This window comes from Hippocampus bargibanti, linkage group LG08 (assembly GCF_051943395.1).
Source record: "Hippocampus bargibanti isolate YZ-2025 linkage group LG08, ASM5194339v1, whole genome shotgun sequence".
Classification (NCBI taxonomy): domain Eukaryota; kingdom Metazoa; phylum Chordata; class Actinopteri; order Syngnathiformes; family Syngnathidae; genus Hippocampus; species Hippocampus bargibanti.
The window spans coordinates 7,820,737-7,840,226 of record NC_142741.1 but is presented as its reverse complement, the minus strand read 5'-3'; the positions used below and the strand labels follow the sequence as shown (position 1 = coordinate 7,840,226).

Sequence of the window (19,490 nt, the reverse complement as noted above, 5' to 3'; positions counted from 1 at the left end):
CTCTATATTTAACTATAGCTATTTAGCTATCTATCTATCTATCTATCTATCTATCTATCTATCTATCTATCTATCTATCTATCTATCTATCTATCTATCTATCTATCTATCTATCTATCTATCTATCTATCTATCTATCTATCTATCTATCTATCTATCTATCTATCTATCTATTATTATCGGGGTACCCAACTGACTCAAGTACTCGTTTCACCCCTAATCTCAAAGCAAGGCCATACCATCGTTTAATGACGTGCTTTCAACTTTTAATCGCGAGAACTGATGGAAGATACCATCTATTGTCGACTCCATTAACGGCACCGTCCTTAACGATCCCTCTGCGGGGCCATTTGCACTTGGCGGAATCAATCACCGTGTGTTAACCAGAAGATGATGAATGTTGTATGGCTACATCAAAAAGAGATGACTTGCAGTCCCGTACGTGGGCGTCCACCGGTTCCATGTGGGCTTGCAGCTGTCAACACAATCTCGCGGCATCATTTTCCCAAGGCCATCAGACCTTTCGGATTGAGTGATAAGCCGCGCGGCGGACATTGATATCTAGGAGATGTGGTGATCATTAGTCTTGTTGTTGACATCCTAACGTTGGAATTATATTGAATGTGTTTGGGGGTGGGTGTTGTTTTTTTCACTACAGCCCAGTCATGTCAGACTGACCAGTACGCGTGTCAGAATGGACGATGCATACCTCAAGCGTGGCTCTGCGACCGTGAGGACGACTGCGGGGATACATCTGATGAAGTCTCATGCGGTAAGTTCTCATGTCGAGTTATTGCCTCTGAGTCGAGCGATTTCAACATTTCAGCTACAACATTATGTATAATAATAATACATTTCATTTATAAGCACCTTTCAAAACTCTCAAGGTCACTTCACAGGCACAACATAGGTTTTTCTGTGGGTGAGCATCGGTAGCCACACGCACCAGCGTTCACTTAACCCGGAAGTTAATAGAAAGAAAGCTAGTGAGCCAGCTAGTGGATAGCTAATAGATAGCCAACAGATAGCCAGCCACCTAGATAGCTCTATAGCAAATAGCTAGCTAGCCAGATAGTTAATTTGCTGACACAGTGAATGTCACTATTAAATAGACAGATAGAAAGCTAGCTAGCCAGCTAGTAGATAGCTCATAAATAGCCAACAGATAGCTAGCTAGATAGCTGTCCAGTTTGGTTTTGTTCTGGGATTTTTTTTTAATTCAAGCTTTCACTCATGCGCTGCCAGACTTGCAAAAATCTGTCCACTCAGTGCCAGGGTTTTTGTCATTGTCACTCGATTTTAGGATTACATAAAGATTCAATGCAGCGTAACAAACCTTAGACTTTGTTCTTTCACCAGTAAAAAAGAGTTAATTCCTAAATGATATGGATCTGGAGTTATATGAGCTTGAAAGGAGGGCGGCTGTCAACAATGCAATGCATTAAAAACATATTGGTTTATATAGCGCGTTAACAATAGCTAAAGCTGGAACAAAGCGCTGACAAGCGCCCGAGATCTAGCCAGCGCTTTATCGGCACCCCAGTAAGAAAAACACAACCAGAACAAACTTGGGAATGACTCTCTACGTCATATTTTTAATTCCCAAATAAATTTGTGACTGGCAGTTAATGAGTTAGTACTCTTTTCGGAAGAACCAGATGCTAACTATCATGTTACAGCCCAGTCTCAAATCTGTAGTTAGCATGTATGCTAGCATTGTACTTTTCATTGTGTATTTTTTTTCAAAAGATGTTTTTATGGTCGAATTTTCACATAATGATCCCCAAGATGAGTCAGAGGAGTTCTTTCCAATTACTTTGGAAGAAAACACATTGATGTGAAAGGCACAACAGTGGCTAATCAGCAATAGCTAGCCACGACAACCAAAATAAGCGATTGTGAATCACTACACACACACACACACACACACACACACACACACACACACACACACACACACACACACACACACACACACACACACACACACACACACACACACACGCACACAGACCCGATATCTATGTCATCACTCAGTGTGAAATCACAGGATCCGGTAGCTAGCCTCCTTGGTCTCTGAAAGCTGCGTCTCGGGTTCGATGCCCAGGTCGCCTCGCAGCGTGACGCTTTCTGCTCCATCAGAGCGCCCGGTGGGTTGCCAAAAAACAGGATAGCTGACTGTTAAAGGCAAATGACGTCTTCATCCAAATGTCGATAGGAGAGAAAAAAAGACCTGGCTAGCACGTAGCGCGTCAGCATGCGGCTTGTTTGGACAAACATCCGATCCGACGTGACAACAGCCGTCTCGCATTGATCCGTTTTAAGCGTTAAATAGAGGATGTCCGAACTAATTTTGGGGGGTTCGCGGGGAGACAACTGCAAAGTACCTTTAGTTGCGGTGTAAAAATGTTGGGGGATGAATCCTGCACCTTGGGGACTATTTGCTCCAGTACTTACTACAATGTTATATTTAGGATGCGCTCTAAAATGGCCGCCACGGGAATATAGCTACATTAGATCCAGCTTGTGTTATTGTTTTTGTTTTTTAACTGCGCTGCGCCATTTCTGTGGGCTGTTTCTAATCACGTCACGTATCATACAACTTTAATCTTGGATTGGATTGGGTGTACCTTTATTCGTCTCACAGTGGATAATTTTACATTTCACATGCAATGCAAAGTTATGAAAGGAAAAGGTAAGGAAAGAAAGAAGTAGAAAAACAAAATACAGGAGCTGCTGGAAAGGCAGCCACTCTCGCGATGCCATCTTGAAGTAAAAAAAAAAAAAAAAAAGCAAAATAACAAAAATATGACAACACAAAGACACAGAGAGTCATTAAGTCTTCAGCACGTGCTGTACCCTCTTTGTGACATGAAGCAGTTCTAGATGAAAGAGTAGAGGATCAAGGCATCCTTTTCAGCAGTGGATCATGGACGTCATGGTGGAATGTGCACGTCTGCTACAAGCTAAATGTTGAAAACAAACACGCAGCCGTAGCATCCTTTGACAAAAACATTGCCTTATCTTATTCACATTCTTATTCGACAGCAAAGCAAACGACAACAACCATCAGTCAAGATAGAATGCAACAAAACAAAACGAAGCACCATCAGCAAGCATAACAGACGAAAAAAATAAATACTGTATTTTGCGGTGTATAAGGCGCATCCACAATGAATGATGTATTTTCAAACTTTTTTCATATACAGGTAACATCCGATTTTTAAATAAATAAATTCTACGCCGGGCACCGCAACGCGCTAGCCAGCCGGCAAAGTGTAGGACAATTTTGGCCAGGCAGCCACCATCTCACTCTCGCACATAACAGGAGAGCACTCACAAAGTGTGGGTACCCTCAGTGGTCATCTAACAAATGTCAGACAGAAAGAATAAGGAATGAAACCAAATATTCTGAAGATACAAAAAGGAGAGGAGTAGCAGTACCTTACATTGCATGAATTTCTGAAAGACTACAAAGAGTCCTTTGGCAACACACAATTCCTACTTATTTCAAACCGATAAACACTTTAAGGCAAAAACTAGTGCATCCAAAAGATAGGCTGCCAAATGAAAAACAAAGTAATGTAGTTTATTCAATACTAGCTACCAAGCTAGCAACCACTCATTAGTACGCTAGCAACCACTCATTCGACGACAATAAGGTTAAAATCTTAGCGAAAGAACATAGATGGTTTGAAAGGGGAGTAAAAGAAGCGATTTTCATAAAACAGCTAAATCCTTCATTAAACCAATATGGTGGGGTGAGGTTCAATTTGGATCGTTCGTACAACAGCCTACCTAGGCAACATAGGATTAGTAATACTGATGAGGTGATACCGGAGGAAGTGGGGCAATCAGGCCAGTCGTTAGTCAGAACAATAGGAACAATCATGGAGCTGCAGGGAGTAGTCCTCTGCTCTCCCCACCTGAGAGCAGGGACCTATCATAGCAGAATCCGGTACCGCCATGTCTGGACAGTAGGGATATATATAGGGCCTAAACTACCAGTAAAAATTTAGTTTGTTGACAAAGTTTCTTGGATAAGAAGCGAAACATCCGACACCTTCAAAGAAGTACAGATGACGGCTGAAGAAACCTTTTCATCGATGGACCGCTCCTGTACGACTGATAGCTTACACAGAAATATTGCATATATAAAATAGTCCTATCATTAAAGGACAACCGACATCACTTTTTTGTTTCCTAACTGACATCAGAAAAACGTTTTATATCATCTAAAATACCCAAAATACGCAGGCTGATATTTTTAGTCAAATGCAAAACACCAATAAAAATGACTTAAAGTGTCCAAAATCTGCAAAAAAATGAGATGCGAATTGGGCATTTTCAGAAAGTCCCGCCCCCAGTTCGTGACGTCACCCCAAGACGTCTTGACTTGCTCGAGAATCAAAACAATGCCTTCAGATTCGGAGAATAGCTTTCTTGTCACACATCCAGTTATGAATATGATTCAAATAGTTCTGAAGAGAAAAGTATAAATGTTTGCAATCGATTAAAGAAGGTCTTCAGGGTCATTTTGAGTGATCAAGACTGAAGTGTAGTGTCACAGAAAATGCAGAAGATGGCGGCAGAGCTCCGTTGGAAATAGTTTTATTCTTCACCTTGGAATATTTGTCAACGAATATCAAATTGTTGTCTCGGTGTAACATACAATGATTCACCGTTGCGTTATTTATGTGTTTTCCTTCTAATTTCGCAATCAACACGGATCAACACGAAGTTTTCAGACCAAACAAAGTACCGCAAAATGCAGTGAAGTGATGCATGGTACGTCCTTTCTCGGTGAGGGGCGTTCCTTCAGTGACGTAGGGTGAGGACTGACCAACCGTCACCAACTCAAAAACAAGACTTCTGGTATATTCAGCGCGAGTCTTAAAACATAAAATATAGCTAAAATACACTCAGGAGAAGTCATTTGAAGCGATTTTACAAATTATGGACACAACTTGTCCAGAGACGCCGGTTGTCCTTTAATGTTTTCCAATGATATGATACAGTATACAGTATAAATATATACAGATACCTGTTGCGGCTCAATATGACTTTATAAAAAGCGCAGGGTCTCTCAGAAAAAAAATGAAGGCCTTATTCACTGGCGACCCCTTGAAGGGAAAAGCCGAAATGAACACATTTTTGCACATCGTCTGGCAGTGAATGAGTTAAGTCAATTAACAAAAAAAAAAAAAGTCCCTTCTTGCATACCTTTAGCTATGGCGGCGTCTGTAATGGTAACACCTCGCCCCATCTTTGCTCTCTTCTCACCCAACGATTTCAAGATTTGGCATTTCCTTTGAAATCAGTGTTCGTTAGTAAGCGATGATTTTACACCGAGTACGTGTTTCCAAGCGCCGCACTGGGCCGAATCGTCTCCGACTCCCTTTTGGCGATTCAAGACAGACTCCCAAATAGCTCCGGCATAAGCGCTAATTGAAGTTTATGCTTGGCTACTTTCAATCATAATCAAGCCGAAAGGAAGAACATATTCCCTCGCTTACTGTTGTTTAAACTTCCTTGGGCTTTCCTCCCCCACTTCCAGGCTGCGCCGTTTCTGGCAGCTTTGCTAAAGCTTCATCGACTTTGATAATAATAATAATAATAATAATAATAATAATAATAATAATAATAATAATAATAATAATAATAATAATAATAAATGTCATTTTTAAGTGCCTTTCAAAACTCTCAAGGTCACTTTACAGTCACTGGATGTTTTTCTGCGGGTGAGCAGCGGCAGCCACACGCGCCAGCGTGAAATAACAGGTCATATAATAATAAAAAAAGATTGAAAGCTAGCTAGCTAGCTAATAGATAGCTAGACAGCCAATTGACCTTTTTGAGTCCATTTACCAAATTATTGTTAATTCTGCACTGTAATTGTACTCACATTTACGTATAAGTCTTACATACCAAGAATAGAAGAACCCGATTGCACCTGACGCAAAAAGAGATGAGTAGTGAATGTTGATTTTGTTTGTCAGTAGTTTAGGGGTTGTCACTCGCAGCTGTCTCACGTCGAGCTCTTTGTTCAGGCAACCTGACATTACTTATGTCAGCGTTTTCACTTTTAGCCGAGCTAGCTTTTTACTCGAAACCTTCATTATTTATGGATGCCCGCTGCTTCATTTTTAATGAATGTAAAATTACATCTCGCCGCCGTCGGTCAATGAGACTCGATTTGTTTGAGGAGAGCACACAAACACACACACGGAATAAAAAATAGGTTGCCGTAGCTACATTTGACGTTTCAGTACATAAAACCAGACGCTAACAAATCAATTCAGATCTAGAATAGCATTTCTTTATGTCGATAAAAGAGTTTAGACATCCTGTAAGGAAACCGGAATCTACGAAGGTTATCTCAAAAGTCTGAAAAGAGAACAATGTCTACCGGGAACAGAAATGTCAGAAAGAAGGAGGATCCATACTTGTCGACGCAAGCTAGTGGCTAAAGTCTCCTTGATGCGACGTTGGCAGAGGACAAACGTCGACGCGTGATCAAGGCCAGATTGCTTCGTTGTCTTCAAGGCGGTGGAAAGACATTGTCGTTCCCTTTTGAATAATTTCACATCACAATTTGTCACCTAGTGGTGTGCGGGGGTGGGGGGTTTAAGTAACTTAAAGTCACATAGAAGTGAGTTCTTAAAAGCTACCTTCACCGTAGCTTACCTGGACTGAGCGCTAAATTACATCAGCCTGCCAAATACAGTGATATCGTGGCTTACGAATTTAATTGGTTCCCAGACACTGTGTAAGGCGAAAAGTGTGTATCCCAAAAATTAATTTCCCATAGGAAACCAATAAAATGAGAATAATCCGTTCCCAGGTCCCAATAAAACATAATTTTCTACTTTCTAGTTTTCTCAGCCTTAAAACGACCCAAATATATATATTATTCTATGTATAATAAATGTGCTATGGTATTATAATTAAAGAAATGTATAATAAAGTCATTTTATTCACCTTTGTGATGGTCGTTGATGGCTTGATGGAATGGAGTGGCCGGTTTCATCAGCATCAAACACTTGAGGAGGAACGTAGCCTTCTTGTTTCACCAGCTTGAGGAATGATCGCTTGGAGATGCTTCATCTGAGATAATTTAACCTTTTTCCTCATCAATTGTGTTCTGTTTAGCTGGGTTGACAGCTTTTTGCATCAAGTGTACAGATGGCTGGTGCGGGTTATTTGTGGATTGTTGGGATATTTTAACCTTCCAGTCTACCTTAACCTTACAGTCTACACTCTGCTTTTGAACTATCAAAGTTGAAACAAGTCCAAATTTCACTGTTTTCTATCCATTTTCTCACCATTTCACTTTTGTTTTTTTTTCACTTTTGTTTTTTTTTTCTTTCAAGCTCTGTCATCTCCATTTCCTGTGTTTGTGTGTGTGTTTTCTCACTCTCTCTGTCGTCTGCCTGTCTCTTTAATGTTTAACCGCCCACCCCATCACTGCTGCGTTCTTAACCAATCACGTGGCTTTAACCGGAGACTGGGGGCGGGGAATAGAGGACAAAACAGACGGCCACCATTTTCTTGTTAGGAGAACGGGCTTGTTCGTGAACGACACATCACTCATTGTGGCAGATCCCTGTGTATCCTGAAAAATAGTTCGTATGCCAAGGTAAAATTTTCCTAAATGTAACGTTCGTAAACCGAAAAGTTCATAAGCAAAGAGGTAACCGAGGTATGTTTAATTTAACTGATTTCAAAATAAAATTCCACTTGACCGGATCTTTTTTTTCTTCTCGAGACCTTTCACACAGACTTGTTTTCTCGATGGTCGTCTGTGGTCGATATTTGTTATAATCAACATTAATGCTCATATTTAATGACGAAAACGGAATCGAAAATATCTCAAAATTATATTAGACATTTTTTTACCAGTGTTATCCCGAATAGTGAAACATTTCTTCTTGACTTATTTCACAATTTTTGCATTTCCCGTACAAACTTTCTTGCCATAAACATCTAAAAATGTGCAAAAATCATACACAATACGGCAAAATACGGCCGGTTGACAGTTATGCGTTGAAATATTTTTTCCCATTAATTAATGAATTAATTTCTTTATTTATTGACAGCTTTTCCGACTTGCGAGATCCTCACACAGTTCACCTGTTCCAATGGGCGGTGCATCAGTGAGAAGTGGCGCTGTGACTCAGGTTAGCTGACGACATTTTCCAAACAAGACTTTTGCTTTTATTTTTTTAATCTCGCCTCCACTCCCACCTGGGTCATTTTTCTACCCTGTCGGTTTGGCCACCCACAACACGTTTGAACATATGATTCAGACGATGACTGCGGTGACGGCAGCGATGAAGTGGGCTGCGCCCGGTCCTGCTCCAACAACCAGTTTCAGTGCACCAGTGGCCGCTGCATCCCGCTTCATTGGGCCTGCGATGGCGATAACGACTGTGGAGACTTCAGCGACGAGAACACGACCTGTCGGGGTGGATCGGCTGGTAAGAATTGACCCAATAACGGATCATCTGTGTATATAAGATACCGGGCCCGACATGAGAACTTGAGCATTTTCATTTCCTTCCGCGGTTACTTGGCAAAATTGCAGTTAGCGACCTAGCAATGCCTCTAACCTAAAAATAGTTCTTCTTATCATGCATACATTAGAGTCAAACCTTTGTTTTTTCAAACGTCTCAGTTGTAAAATACAGTAAAGTCTCGTTATATCGATATTGGTTATATCGATAGTACTGCCTATTACGATACTATTTCTATGAACTCAAGGAGAAAATTACATGCCCGCAGGATCGGATATATCGATAGTCCGGTTATATCGATATTTTTGCCAACTCCCGAGAATATCGATATAACGAGACTTTACTGTAGTTAAAAAGTGCTTTTAAAACAGGACAGATGAAAAATGTTTACATTGACTACAATGGATGAAAAGGTTTCCTATTTCCTATCGTTCTGACTAACGACTGGCCTGATTGCTCCACTTTGACCGGTATTACCTCATCAGTATTATTAATCCTATGTTGCCTAAGCAGGCTATTGTATGGACGATCCAAATTGAACCTCACCCCACCAAACCGGTGTAATAAAGGATTTAGTTGTTTTATGAAAATCGCTTCTTTTACTCCCCTTTCAAACCATCTATGTTCTTTCGCTAAGATTTTAACCTCATTGTCGTCAAATGAGTGGTTGCTAGCTTTTAGGTGCATATGTACTGCCGATTGAGGCCCACTAGTATTATCCCTGCAATGTTGATAAAGTCTTTTTTTGAGAATGTGTTTAGTCTCCCCAATGTACTGGTCTTTACAATTTTCATTCTTACAATGTATTGAATAAACTACATTACTTTGTTTTACGTCTGTGTAAGCTCTCAGTCGTACAGGAGGGGTCCATCAATGAGGAGGTTTCTTCAGCCGTCATCTGTACAAATTTGAAGGTTTCGGACGTTTCGCCTCCTATCTAAATATATATAAATAGGGTCGATACGACCAGTCAGACTTTAGTTCGCTGACGAAGCCTCTTGGATAGGAGGCGAAACATCCGAAACCTTCAAATTTGTACAGATGACGGCTGAAGAAACCTTCTCATTGATTACTTTGTTTTGTCATTTGGCAGGCTATCTTTTGGATGCACTAATTTTTGCCTTAAAGTGTTTATTGTTTTGAAATAAATAGGAATTTCGTATTGCCCTTTAAAGGACTCTGTAGTTTTTCAGAAACTCCTGCAATGTAAGGTACTGCTACTCCGCCTCCGAAACAGCACTTTCCATTGACTACAATGGAAAGTGCCGTTTCTATTTTTGAACAAATCGGTTTCTGGGACGGATTATGGTCAAAAACCAAGGTATCACTGTATATTCAAAAGTCTCTGCCAGTTTAGAGTGCCTCATTATAGGCGTTCAGTGTGCGCAGTTAAATTTAAAGTCACTTGACATGCATCATTTGGACGGTGAGGCCAGATTAGAGCGCCTCGTAGTCACATTTTATGTGTGGGCAATGAGAATGATGAGAAGGTTTCTTCAGCCGTCATCTGTACAAAAGTGAAGGTTTCGGACGTTTCGCCTCCTATCCAAGAGACTTCGTCAGCGAACTAAAGTTCTGCTGACGAAGTCTCTTGGATAGGAGGCGAAACGTCCGAAACCTTCACTTTTGTACAGATGACGGCTGAAGAAACCTTCTCATCGATGGACCACTCCTGTACGACTGAGAGCTTACACAGACGAAATGAGAATGATGCTATCACAGGGATACGCGGGGATAAGCACGACAGTCAAAAAGGTCTGGGTTTGAATCCGAACAGAATGAGGGTTTAAAAACAAAATAGCAGGATGAATTAATGAGTTCTGTTTTTTTAAACGTGACAATAAATTAAAAAAATAACTTTCCTTAGGCTGACAAGATTAATTTTTTAGTGCAAGCCATGACTTGTATTTTTTTTCCGCGTTATATCCATTTTAGCGTACTAATGTGTTTTGGCAATTGAAGGCAATGCATGAATTCATCTGTTGTCATTACGAGTTGAGGGATGAATCATCTTCATTTGAATCACGTTGTTTTAACACTCGCGTGTGACTAATCTTATCGAGTCGCTGTTCTGAGGGAACTTCAACATCAGGCGCTGAATCATTTCATCTAATTAACGCTGGCGGCGGATGGGGGGGGGGGGGGTGAAAACAACAACAGCTCACTCGCTTGTCATCGGGATATGTCGCCGATTCATCAAAATGTTTTTCTGATGCTTGTGGGTCTGTCGTTTGCTTTAGCAAGGGGGTAGTCAGCTTCAGCTTTGACTTGGCTCAAGAGTACTTAGGGGGCTTTGAGTCTCAAGCATTGAGTCGTCAGCTCCAACGGATTTCTGACTCAACTGTTTTCCTTTCAAAAAAAAAAAAAAAAACCACACCAAGCTACATGCTACATGCTACAAGCTACATTCCTGTTTTGATTGCTCTTCAGATGCACAGTTATGTTCTATTTCAAAATCTAGAAGGTCTCATTCTGTTCCTGCATGACATTGTACAAAGCAAGATTTGTGACATGGTGAATTTTGTGGCAACGGAGAGCTTAATCTCACCCAATCCAAAATATTTTGGAGCACTCAATAGTTCATCCCTCCATTTTGTTGCCCTGCGTATTTTGTTGACAGTCACAGCGAGATGGTGCCTATTCACTGATGACCATCCGTCAAATGGCACATAGTAGTACGGATGGACAACCATCGACTTCAAACAATGTCACTTAGTGGGAATCGAAAGTCAGACGAGTGAACCACGACATCACCGGTGACCAGATTCAGTGACTGTGTCCATATAATAATAATAATAATAATAATAATACAGTAAAGTCTCGTTATATCGATATTCTCGGGAGTCGGAAAAAATATCAATATAACCGGACTATCGATATATCCGATCCTGCGGGCATGTAATTTTCTCCTTGAGTTCATAGAAATAGTATCGTAATAAGCAGTACTATCGATATAACCGATATCGATACAACGAGACTTTACTGTAATAATAATAATAATAATAATAATAATAATAATAATAATAATAATAATAATACATTTCATTTATTTATGAGCGCCTTTCAAAACTCAAGGACACTTTACAGTCACAGGATTTATTTTTTTTGTCAGTGAGCAGCGGCAGCCCTAGGCGCCAGCATTCACTCAACCCGGAAGTAACATAAAGTAAAAAACAGAACCCAAAAAAATAAGAACAAATAATATGACAACACAAAGACACAGAAAGTCATTCATTCTTCAGCACTTTCTGCACCGTATTTGTGACATGAAGCAGTTCTAGATTCATATGTTTGTTTTGGCTAAGCTTTTATAAAAATAATAATAAAAATAATTTAAAAAAAATAATAATCAGTGATGTTCAGTCAAAATACTAAGTGGAGACGTGCGGTGAGGCAGTAGCCGGCTGAGCCTCATAATGGATTACACAATGACTATGCTAACTCTGCTGGCTTGCAGTGAGACCGCATTGCTGTCCCTCTGCATATCGCTATTAAAGTGTTCAAAAGCTTTTAGTATATGAACTACATTTCTTCAGTTTAGCTGGTGGATATAATGCACAGTCACTGTAAATTATAAACACTATACTACAGTGTTTATTTTATTTTATTTTGATCAAAACTGTGTGCACAGATGAGGCACACAGTTCTCCTGCCTCATGACAGGGGGCGCTGGTGATTAGAGATTCTTCTTGCGACTCATCGGCTGCAGAATAATATAATTAGTGACAGCAAGCTACAGTAAAGAGTTAACAAGTTAAGTGCAACCATCCAGACTTTTTTTCGTGTTGTTTGGTCTTATTTTCAGAATGGTGGATTACATATCTAAATTGAAAGAATTTTCTAAACTGGACTTTCAATCGAAGCAGGAGATAATAAGTAAAGGAAGACCAACACCGGACTGTATAGCTCACAAACGGTGAGGGATGAATGTAAATCTCCTCGACAGCTTCTCAGCATTTTGGCCAAGAAGGATTTCATTGAAACTCTTCCTGAAGCGACAAAGTTGCTTCAGATCGTGCTCACTGTTCAACTGCTACTGCATCAGCGGAGTGGTCATTCTCAGCACAAAAGACTGAAAACATACAGTCGGAACAGGACTGATCAAGGACGACTTTCTTCACTGGCAGTGATCTCCATTGAGACAGAGAGACTTGGACTTCATTTATAAGTAAAGGTAACACGATAATAACTTTTTTAATTTTTTTTTATGTTACAGTATATAAGGAATGCTGACATTTTAAACAAAACACGATAACTGATGCCAATCAAATGGTGAATAAGCTACTCTGTGGAGTTCATGTTTGTAAATCTGACTGTGATTACGTCAGTGCCTCACCAGCCATGAACCTCACCGCACGTCACTGATAATAATAATAATAATAATAATAATAATAATAATAATAATAATAATAATAATAATAATAATAATAATAATAATACATTACATTTATAAGCGCCTTTCAAAATTCTCAAGGACACTCCACAGTCATAGGACACCTCTTCCGCTGTGAGCAGCGGCAGCCACACACGCCAGCATACAAGGAACCATATCGTTGTTGTCGTATAGAATCCTTGCATCGTAAAAATGAGTACTCCAAATATGTATACATTTGATTCACTGGAATTTTACGCTATCCATCCATCCATCTCATCTCATCTCATTTTCCGTACCGCTTATTCCTCATTAGGGTCGCGGGGGTTACTGGAGCCTATCTCAGCTGTCTTCGGGCACGAGGCGGGGGACATCCTGAATTGGTTGCCAGCCAATCGCAGGGCACACAAAGACATACAACAGTCACTCTCACACTCACACCTCGGGACAATTTGGAGTGGCCTGCCATGCATGTTTTTGGAGTGTGGGAGGAAACCGGAGGACATGCAAACTCCACATAGGGAGGCCGGACCGGGACGCGAACCGGCGACCTCTGCACTGTGAAGCCGGTGTGCTAACCACTCGACTACCGGGCCGTGCCCCCATTCATTCATTAATTCATTTATTCATCCATCCACCTAAACCCATCTTTTCAGTCATTCATTTATTCATCCATGCATCCAGCCCAACCACGCGTCCATCTGTCCATCCATCTACCAAAACCCATCCATTCATCAGAATCACCTTTCAAGACACAAGGAATTTGTTTCCGGTAGAACACGCTGCACTCATTCATTCATTCTTTTGTTCATCCACCCATTCACCCACCCACGCGTCTGTTCGTCCGTCCATCCATCCACCCAAACCCATCCATCCATTCATTCATACATTCATACATTCATTTATGTATTCATTTATCCATTCATTCATCCATTCCTCCATTCATTCATTCATTCATTCATTCATTTATTCATTTATCCATCCATCCACACTCACAATTATTGCCAGGGATAATTTCAAGTGTTCAATTAGCCTGCTTTTGAAATGTGGGATGAAAGCAGCGTGCGCAGAGAAACCCCACGCAGGCCCATGAAGAACATGCCGACTCCACACAATAGCTGGACTTGACCCCGGATTAAAATAAGAAGATATAAAGCCAGCACGTTTGGACATCCGTGGCTTCCACAGAACGACATAATCTCAACCGGTTGCCATTAAAGGATTGAGGCGCCACCACGCCTCGCCCGCCAGCGGCGTCTTGTCGATCCGTGATGTGATCCAATCAATAGTTGAGTGACTTTCCTTCGTTTTTTTTTCTCCCCAGCCTTGCCATCTGTGATTGAGTGCAGCGGGGAAGAATTTCACTGCGTCACAGATGGGACCTGCATCCCCGAGCGATGGAGATGTGACGGTGACAAGGATTGTGAAGACGCCAGCGACGAGAAAGACTGCCAAGGCACCAGGAGGATGTGCGACCCCAAGGCCAAGTTTACCTGCAAAGATACGGGTAATGTCACAAATTGCCCCTGCTGCCATCAGAACACAGCAAATGACAAAATCGGAGACACTGTTTGATCTCGCTGCCTCCGACTTTAGGTTTTATGAAATCAAAGACCTCTTTAACACCTTCACTGCCAGTGCAAAAAGGTCTCCACTCCAGTGCCCGGGTTTTTGTCATTGTCACTCAAATTCCAGGACTCACAGAATATTGAGTTTTAGTACTTTGAAAAGCAATATAGTTATACCTCAGAACTTAATTGGTTCCCAGAAAGTGTGCAAGGCGAAACGTTCATCTGCCAAACATTTATTTCCCATAAGAAATAATTAAAAATGAGAATAATTTGTTCCAAGGTCCCCATAAAATATATATTTTTGTATGAAATAAGCCTTAAAACTACACAAAATATACCTAATTTTATGTATAATAAATGTGCCATTGTATTGTAACGAAAGAAATAAACTGTACTTTATAATAAAGTCATTTTATTGCCATTTGTGATGGTCGTTGATGTAGTTGCTTCTTGATGAAATCCGAGCGAAGTTGCCGTGCTTTCTCTGTGATAATACCCTCACACACTGTTCCCTTCGAGCTGCCTTTCGTTAATCCAAATTAATAGAAGTTTTTAATATAAACATAACATTTAAAGCGCCTTTCAAAGCTCTCAAGGACACTTTACCGTCACAGACAAGCATAGGTACTATAATAAATACAGTAAAGTCTCGTTATATCGATATTCAAGGGAGTCCAAAAAATAGCGATAAAACCGGGACTATCGATATATCCGACCCTGTTTGCATGTAATTTTCTCCATGTGTGCATAGAAATAGTATCGATATAACCGGGACTATCGATATATCCGATATCGATATAACGAGACTTTACTGTAAAATATAATCACAAATACAATGCAATAAATAAAATACAATTATAAATAGAAACAAGAGAGAGAGCTACACAGAAAATGCAATTTTAAATAGGTGGGTTTTGAGAGGGGACTTGAAGGTGGGAAGAGAATCGATGCGACGAATGTTGGGAGGAAGTGAGTTCCAAAGTTTGAGGGCAGAGCAGCTGAAGGCTCTGTCACCCATCGTGCTGAGATGGGCAGGGGCGGGCACACAGAGGCGGAGGGAGGAAGAGAATCGGAGGTAACGAGAGGGAATAGAAATTTGAAGTGTCACGTCCACACGAGGAGTGGCACCCGATCTCGTAAGACGAAGAAAAAAGGGGAGCTGGATCCAGAATACTCGATGGAGACAGTATAGTTCAAAAATGGTTTTACTGAGAGACGCAGGGACAAACAAAAGGTAACAAAACAGAACAGTGAGGCACGACGGCCGAGCGGGGCTAACTTGCGTACTGTGAGGCGACAAGGTCAGGAACTGAGAGAATACACCGGCAAAAACCGAGCGAAACCGGGTGGCTTTTATAGCATCAGCGCAATCAGTGGGATTGGAATCAGGTGAGCGAGCCCGGAGAGCAGGCAGGGGAGGGGCGCGCACCTGACGCCAATCGAGATATGACAGTGTATGTGACCCCCCTCCACGGACGCCCTCTGGCGGCCCACCCGGTTTGGAGGGATGAGCCGAGTGGAACGCTCGGGCAAGTGACGGGTCGAGGATCCAGGAGCAGGTAACCCACTGCCGTTCTTCCGGCCCGTAGCCCTCCCAGTGGACCAGATATTGCAAGCCCCTGCCCATGCGCTGTGAGTCCAATATCTCCCGCACCGTGCATATGGGGTCGCCGCCCACTATCCGGGGAGGAGGGTGTGGGGCGGGTGCTGGAGCTAGGGAGCTGGTTTCCACCGGCTTGAGGAGGGACACGTGGAAGACCGGGTGGACCTTCATCGTGGGTGGCAGCCGGAGCCTGACCGAGACCGGGCTGAGGACGGCCTCGATGTGCTGGTTCCTGGACTCCTTGCGCGACAGGGCGACTCTGGTCTCCTTCCACACCCGATGTTCCCGTCTGAGGTGGTGTTAAATGGATGGGACCTCCACCTGGCCTTCCTGGGTGAGGAACAGTGGCGGCTGATAACCACAGGCCGACATGAAAGGAGTCCGACCTGCGGCTGACGAGACCAGGGTGTTATGTGCGTACTCCACCCACGGCAAGTGGAGAGCCCACGTCACTGGATGGTGGAGGCATACGCACCGTAGAGCCGCTTCCAGATCCTGGATCTTGCGCTCCATCAGGCCGGAGAGCAGGGAGGGGAGGTGTGCGCACCTGACGCCAATCAGGATGTGACATGAAGAAGGTCAGATAGGTATGGGTGGGCAAGGTTATGGATAGCTTAAATGTATAAAAAAGAATTCTAAAGTTGATTCTATATTTGACCGGGAGCCAGTGGAGCTCTTGGAGGACAGGGGTGATGTGGTGAAAGGATGAGGTTCTGGTGATGATCCGAGCCGAAGAATTCTGGATGAGTTGAAGTTTGTGGAGAAGTGTCTGAGGGACACCAAAGAGAAGTGAATTGCAATATTCAATCAAGGAGGTGACAAGACTATGAACGAGGATAGCAGTGGTTTGAGGATTGGGAGAGGGGCGAAGACGATTGATATTGCGTAGGTTGAAGTACACAGACCGGGTTAAGTTATTTATAATGGAGTGGAAACATAGTGTGCTGTCAAGAATGACTCTTAGGCTCGTCACCTGATGGGAGGGAGAAATGGTCGAATTATCAATAGAGAGAGAGAAAGTGTTAGCTTTGCTCAAGGTGGATTTGGTACCAACGAGGAGAATTTCAGTTTTATCGCTGTTCAGTTTGAGGAAGTTATGGGTAAACCCGAATTTAATTTCAGAGAGGCAGAGTGAAAGGGAAAAAAAGTGGAAGACAGGCATCAGGTTTGCTGGAGAGATACAGCTGGGTGTCATCCACAAAGCAATGAAATTGTATACCAAATTTGCGGAGAATATTGCCAAGGGGAAGAAGTTAGGTGATAAAAAGGAGCGGTTCCAGGACAGAGCCCTGGGGCGCACCAGAAGATACAGGAGAGGACTGTGAAGTGAAGGAGTTAATTTGGATGAACTGAGAGCGGTCAGAGAGAGTGGAACCAGCGTAGGGGTGGAACCAGCGTAGTTCCCTATGGAGGAAAGTCTGTCAAGGAGGATGGGAAGAGAAATTGTGTCAAAAGCTGCAGAGAGATCAAGGACGAGGATGGAGAGTAAACCAGTGTCAGCTGCCAAAATAAGATCATTTGTGACTTTTAAGAGAGCTGATTCTGTACTGTGGAGGGGGTGGAAACCAGATTGGAATGGTTCGTAGAGATCATTCTGGGAGAGGTCAGAGTGTGGCTGAGAGTACACAACTTTTTCTCGGATTTTGTAAATAAAAGGAAGATAATAAATTGGGCGAAGATTCTTGAAGTTCAACCTCTTCTCTTGCCTGAGACCGTTGCTTAGAAAACACAGAAACACCCTTAGTCACACGTAGCAATGGGCGACTTAGCATACTGGTAGTGGGACACAAAGTCACACAAACGTCACACCTTGTCCGTGTTTATCGATGATCTCCTCCTGCTCGACCGTAATTTTCTTTTGTGTCCTCTTTGGCTTAACACTATCCTGTGGTGGGGTCTTTTTCACTCCCATAATAGCAAAAGTACTCCACTTGATAACAAACCACGTCTGCACTCAAAGGGGTTGTGGAAAGCTAGTCCGCCAGCCACCGTAGCGCTGTTTGACCGTGTGGTTTGGTGTTCATCCGCCGAAAACTAGTCCGCCAGCCACTGTGACGCTATGTGGTTTGGTTTGTCCGCCGAAAACTACTTCATATGCCAAGATTATATTGTCGTGAATTTTATGTTCGTAAACTGAAACGTTTGTAAGCTATAGCGTTCGTAAACTGAAGTATCACTGTATTTAACAACATAACCTGAAGAGATGTGTCATAAATGACTTTCAAATTAAAATATCACATTATTTATAACAACGCTGTGTCATATCCAGTGTCGCTCAGCGAGCTGCGAGATTCATCTCATCAAGCGCGACTTACGAAAAACAATAGACCAACCATCAACCGACAAGCATATTGTCTGTGTTCACACTCACAATGGCACAGACAGCCATTTCTAACGTGTGTTACTTTGTGCTATGCACCAAACTATCGAGAACATATTATATTGGTTCATTAACTCATTGACTGCCAGTCGATGTAAAAAAATGTTGACTCCAGTGCCAGGGTTTTTGTCATTTTCTCTTAAACCCTTAGAATATTAAGTTTTTGGACTACATAAACATTCAATGCAGTGGTAGAAACCTTAGACTCTCTTCTTTCATCAGAGAAAAGAGTTAATTCCTAAATTACAGTAAAGTCTCGTTATATCGATTCTCGGGAGTCGGAAAAGAAATCGATATAACCGGACTATCGATATATCTGATCCTGCGGCATGTAAATTTTCTCCTTGCGTTCATAGAAATAGTATCGTAGTAAGCAGTACTATCGATATAACCGATATCGATATAACGAGACTTTACTGTATATGTATTTGGAGTTGTATGAAATTGAAATGAGGGTGGATGTCCAAAATACATTGCAATACATACACTTACATAGATATCACTTTAACAACAGCTGAAGCTGTAACAAGGCGCTAACATGTGCAAAAGGGAAATGCTGCCCCCTTGTGGAAAAGAAAAAAAAACATTTCTAGAGGCCGTGGCCAGCGCTTTATCGGCACCGAAGCATGAAGAAACAAAACCCAAACAAATTTGGGAATGGCGCTCTCTGTCATATTTTCAATTCCTGAATAAATTTGTGAACGGCACTGAATAAATTAATTTAATCCCGATTTAAGTTGAATCCAAACTAGTTTTTGTGACCCTTTTTGATTTAATACAGGAAATACATTATTCCTGGTCGTGTTTTCCAGCATCAATTTTTGTTTTCTTTGAATTACGATGTTTTTCTGTTTTCTCTATTTATTTCACTCCCTTCACCCGTTTCTATTTTATTAATTTTTTTATTTCTTTTTTTTTTTTTTTTATTTATAAAACCAGCTTTAAAGGACAACCGACGTCACTTTTTTGTTTTTTAACTGACATCAGAAAAATGTTTTATAGCATCTAAAATACCCATGATATTTTTAGTCAAACGCAAAACACCAAT

The 19,490-nt window shown here is 41.7% G+C and overlaps 1 protein-coding gene across 1 annotated transcript in view; it reads left to right on the top strand.

The window, feature by feature from the left end:
* Nucleotides 1-19,490, top strand: part of LOC148894497 (low-density lipoprotein receptor-related protein 1B-like) — a 334,893-nt gene that overhangs the window by 118,391 nt on the left and 197,012 nt on the right. Inside the window, exons 19-22 of the mRNA XM_089002179.1 lie at nucleotides 659-772; nucleotides 8,100-8,180; nucleotides 8,310-8,480; nucleotides 14,213-14,395. Coding sequence (XP_088858305.1) covers nucleotides 659-772; nucleotides 8,100-8,180; nucleotides 8,310-8,480; nucleotides 14,213-14,395 — 549 coding nt within the window. The remainder of the gene's footprint in view (nucleotides 1-658; nucleotides 773-8,099; nucleotides 8,181-8,309; nucleotides 8,481-14,212; nucleotides 14,396-19,490) is intronic.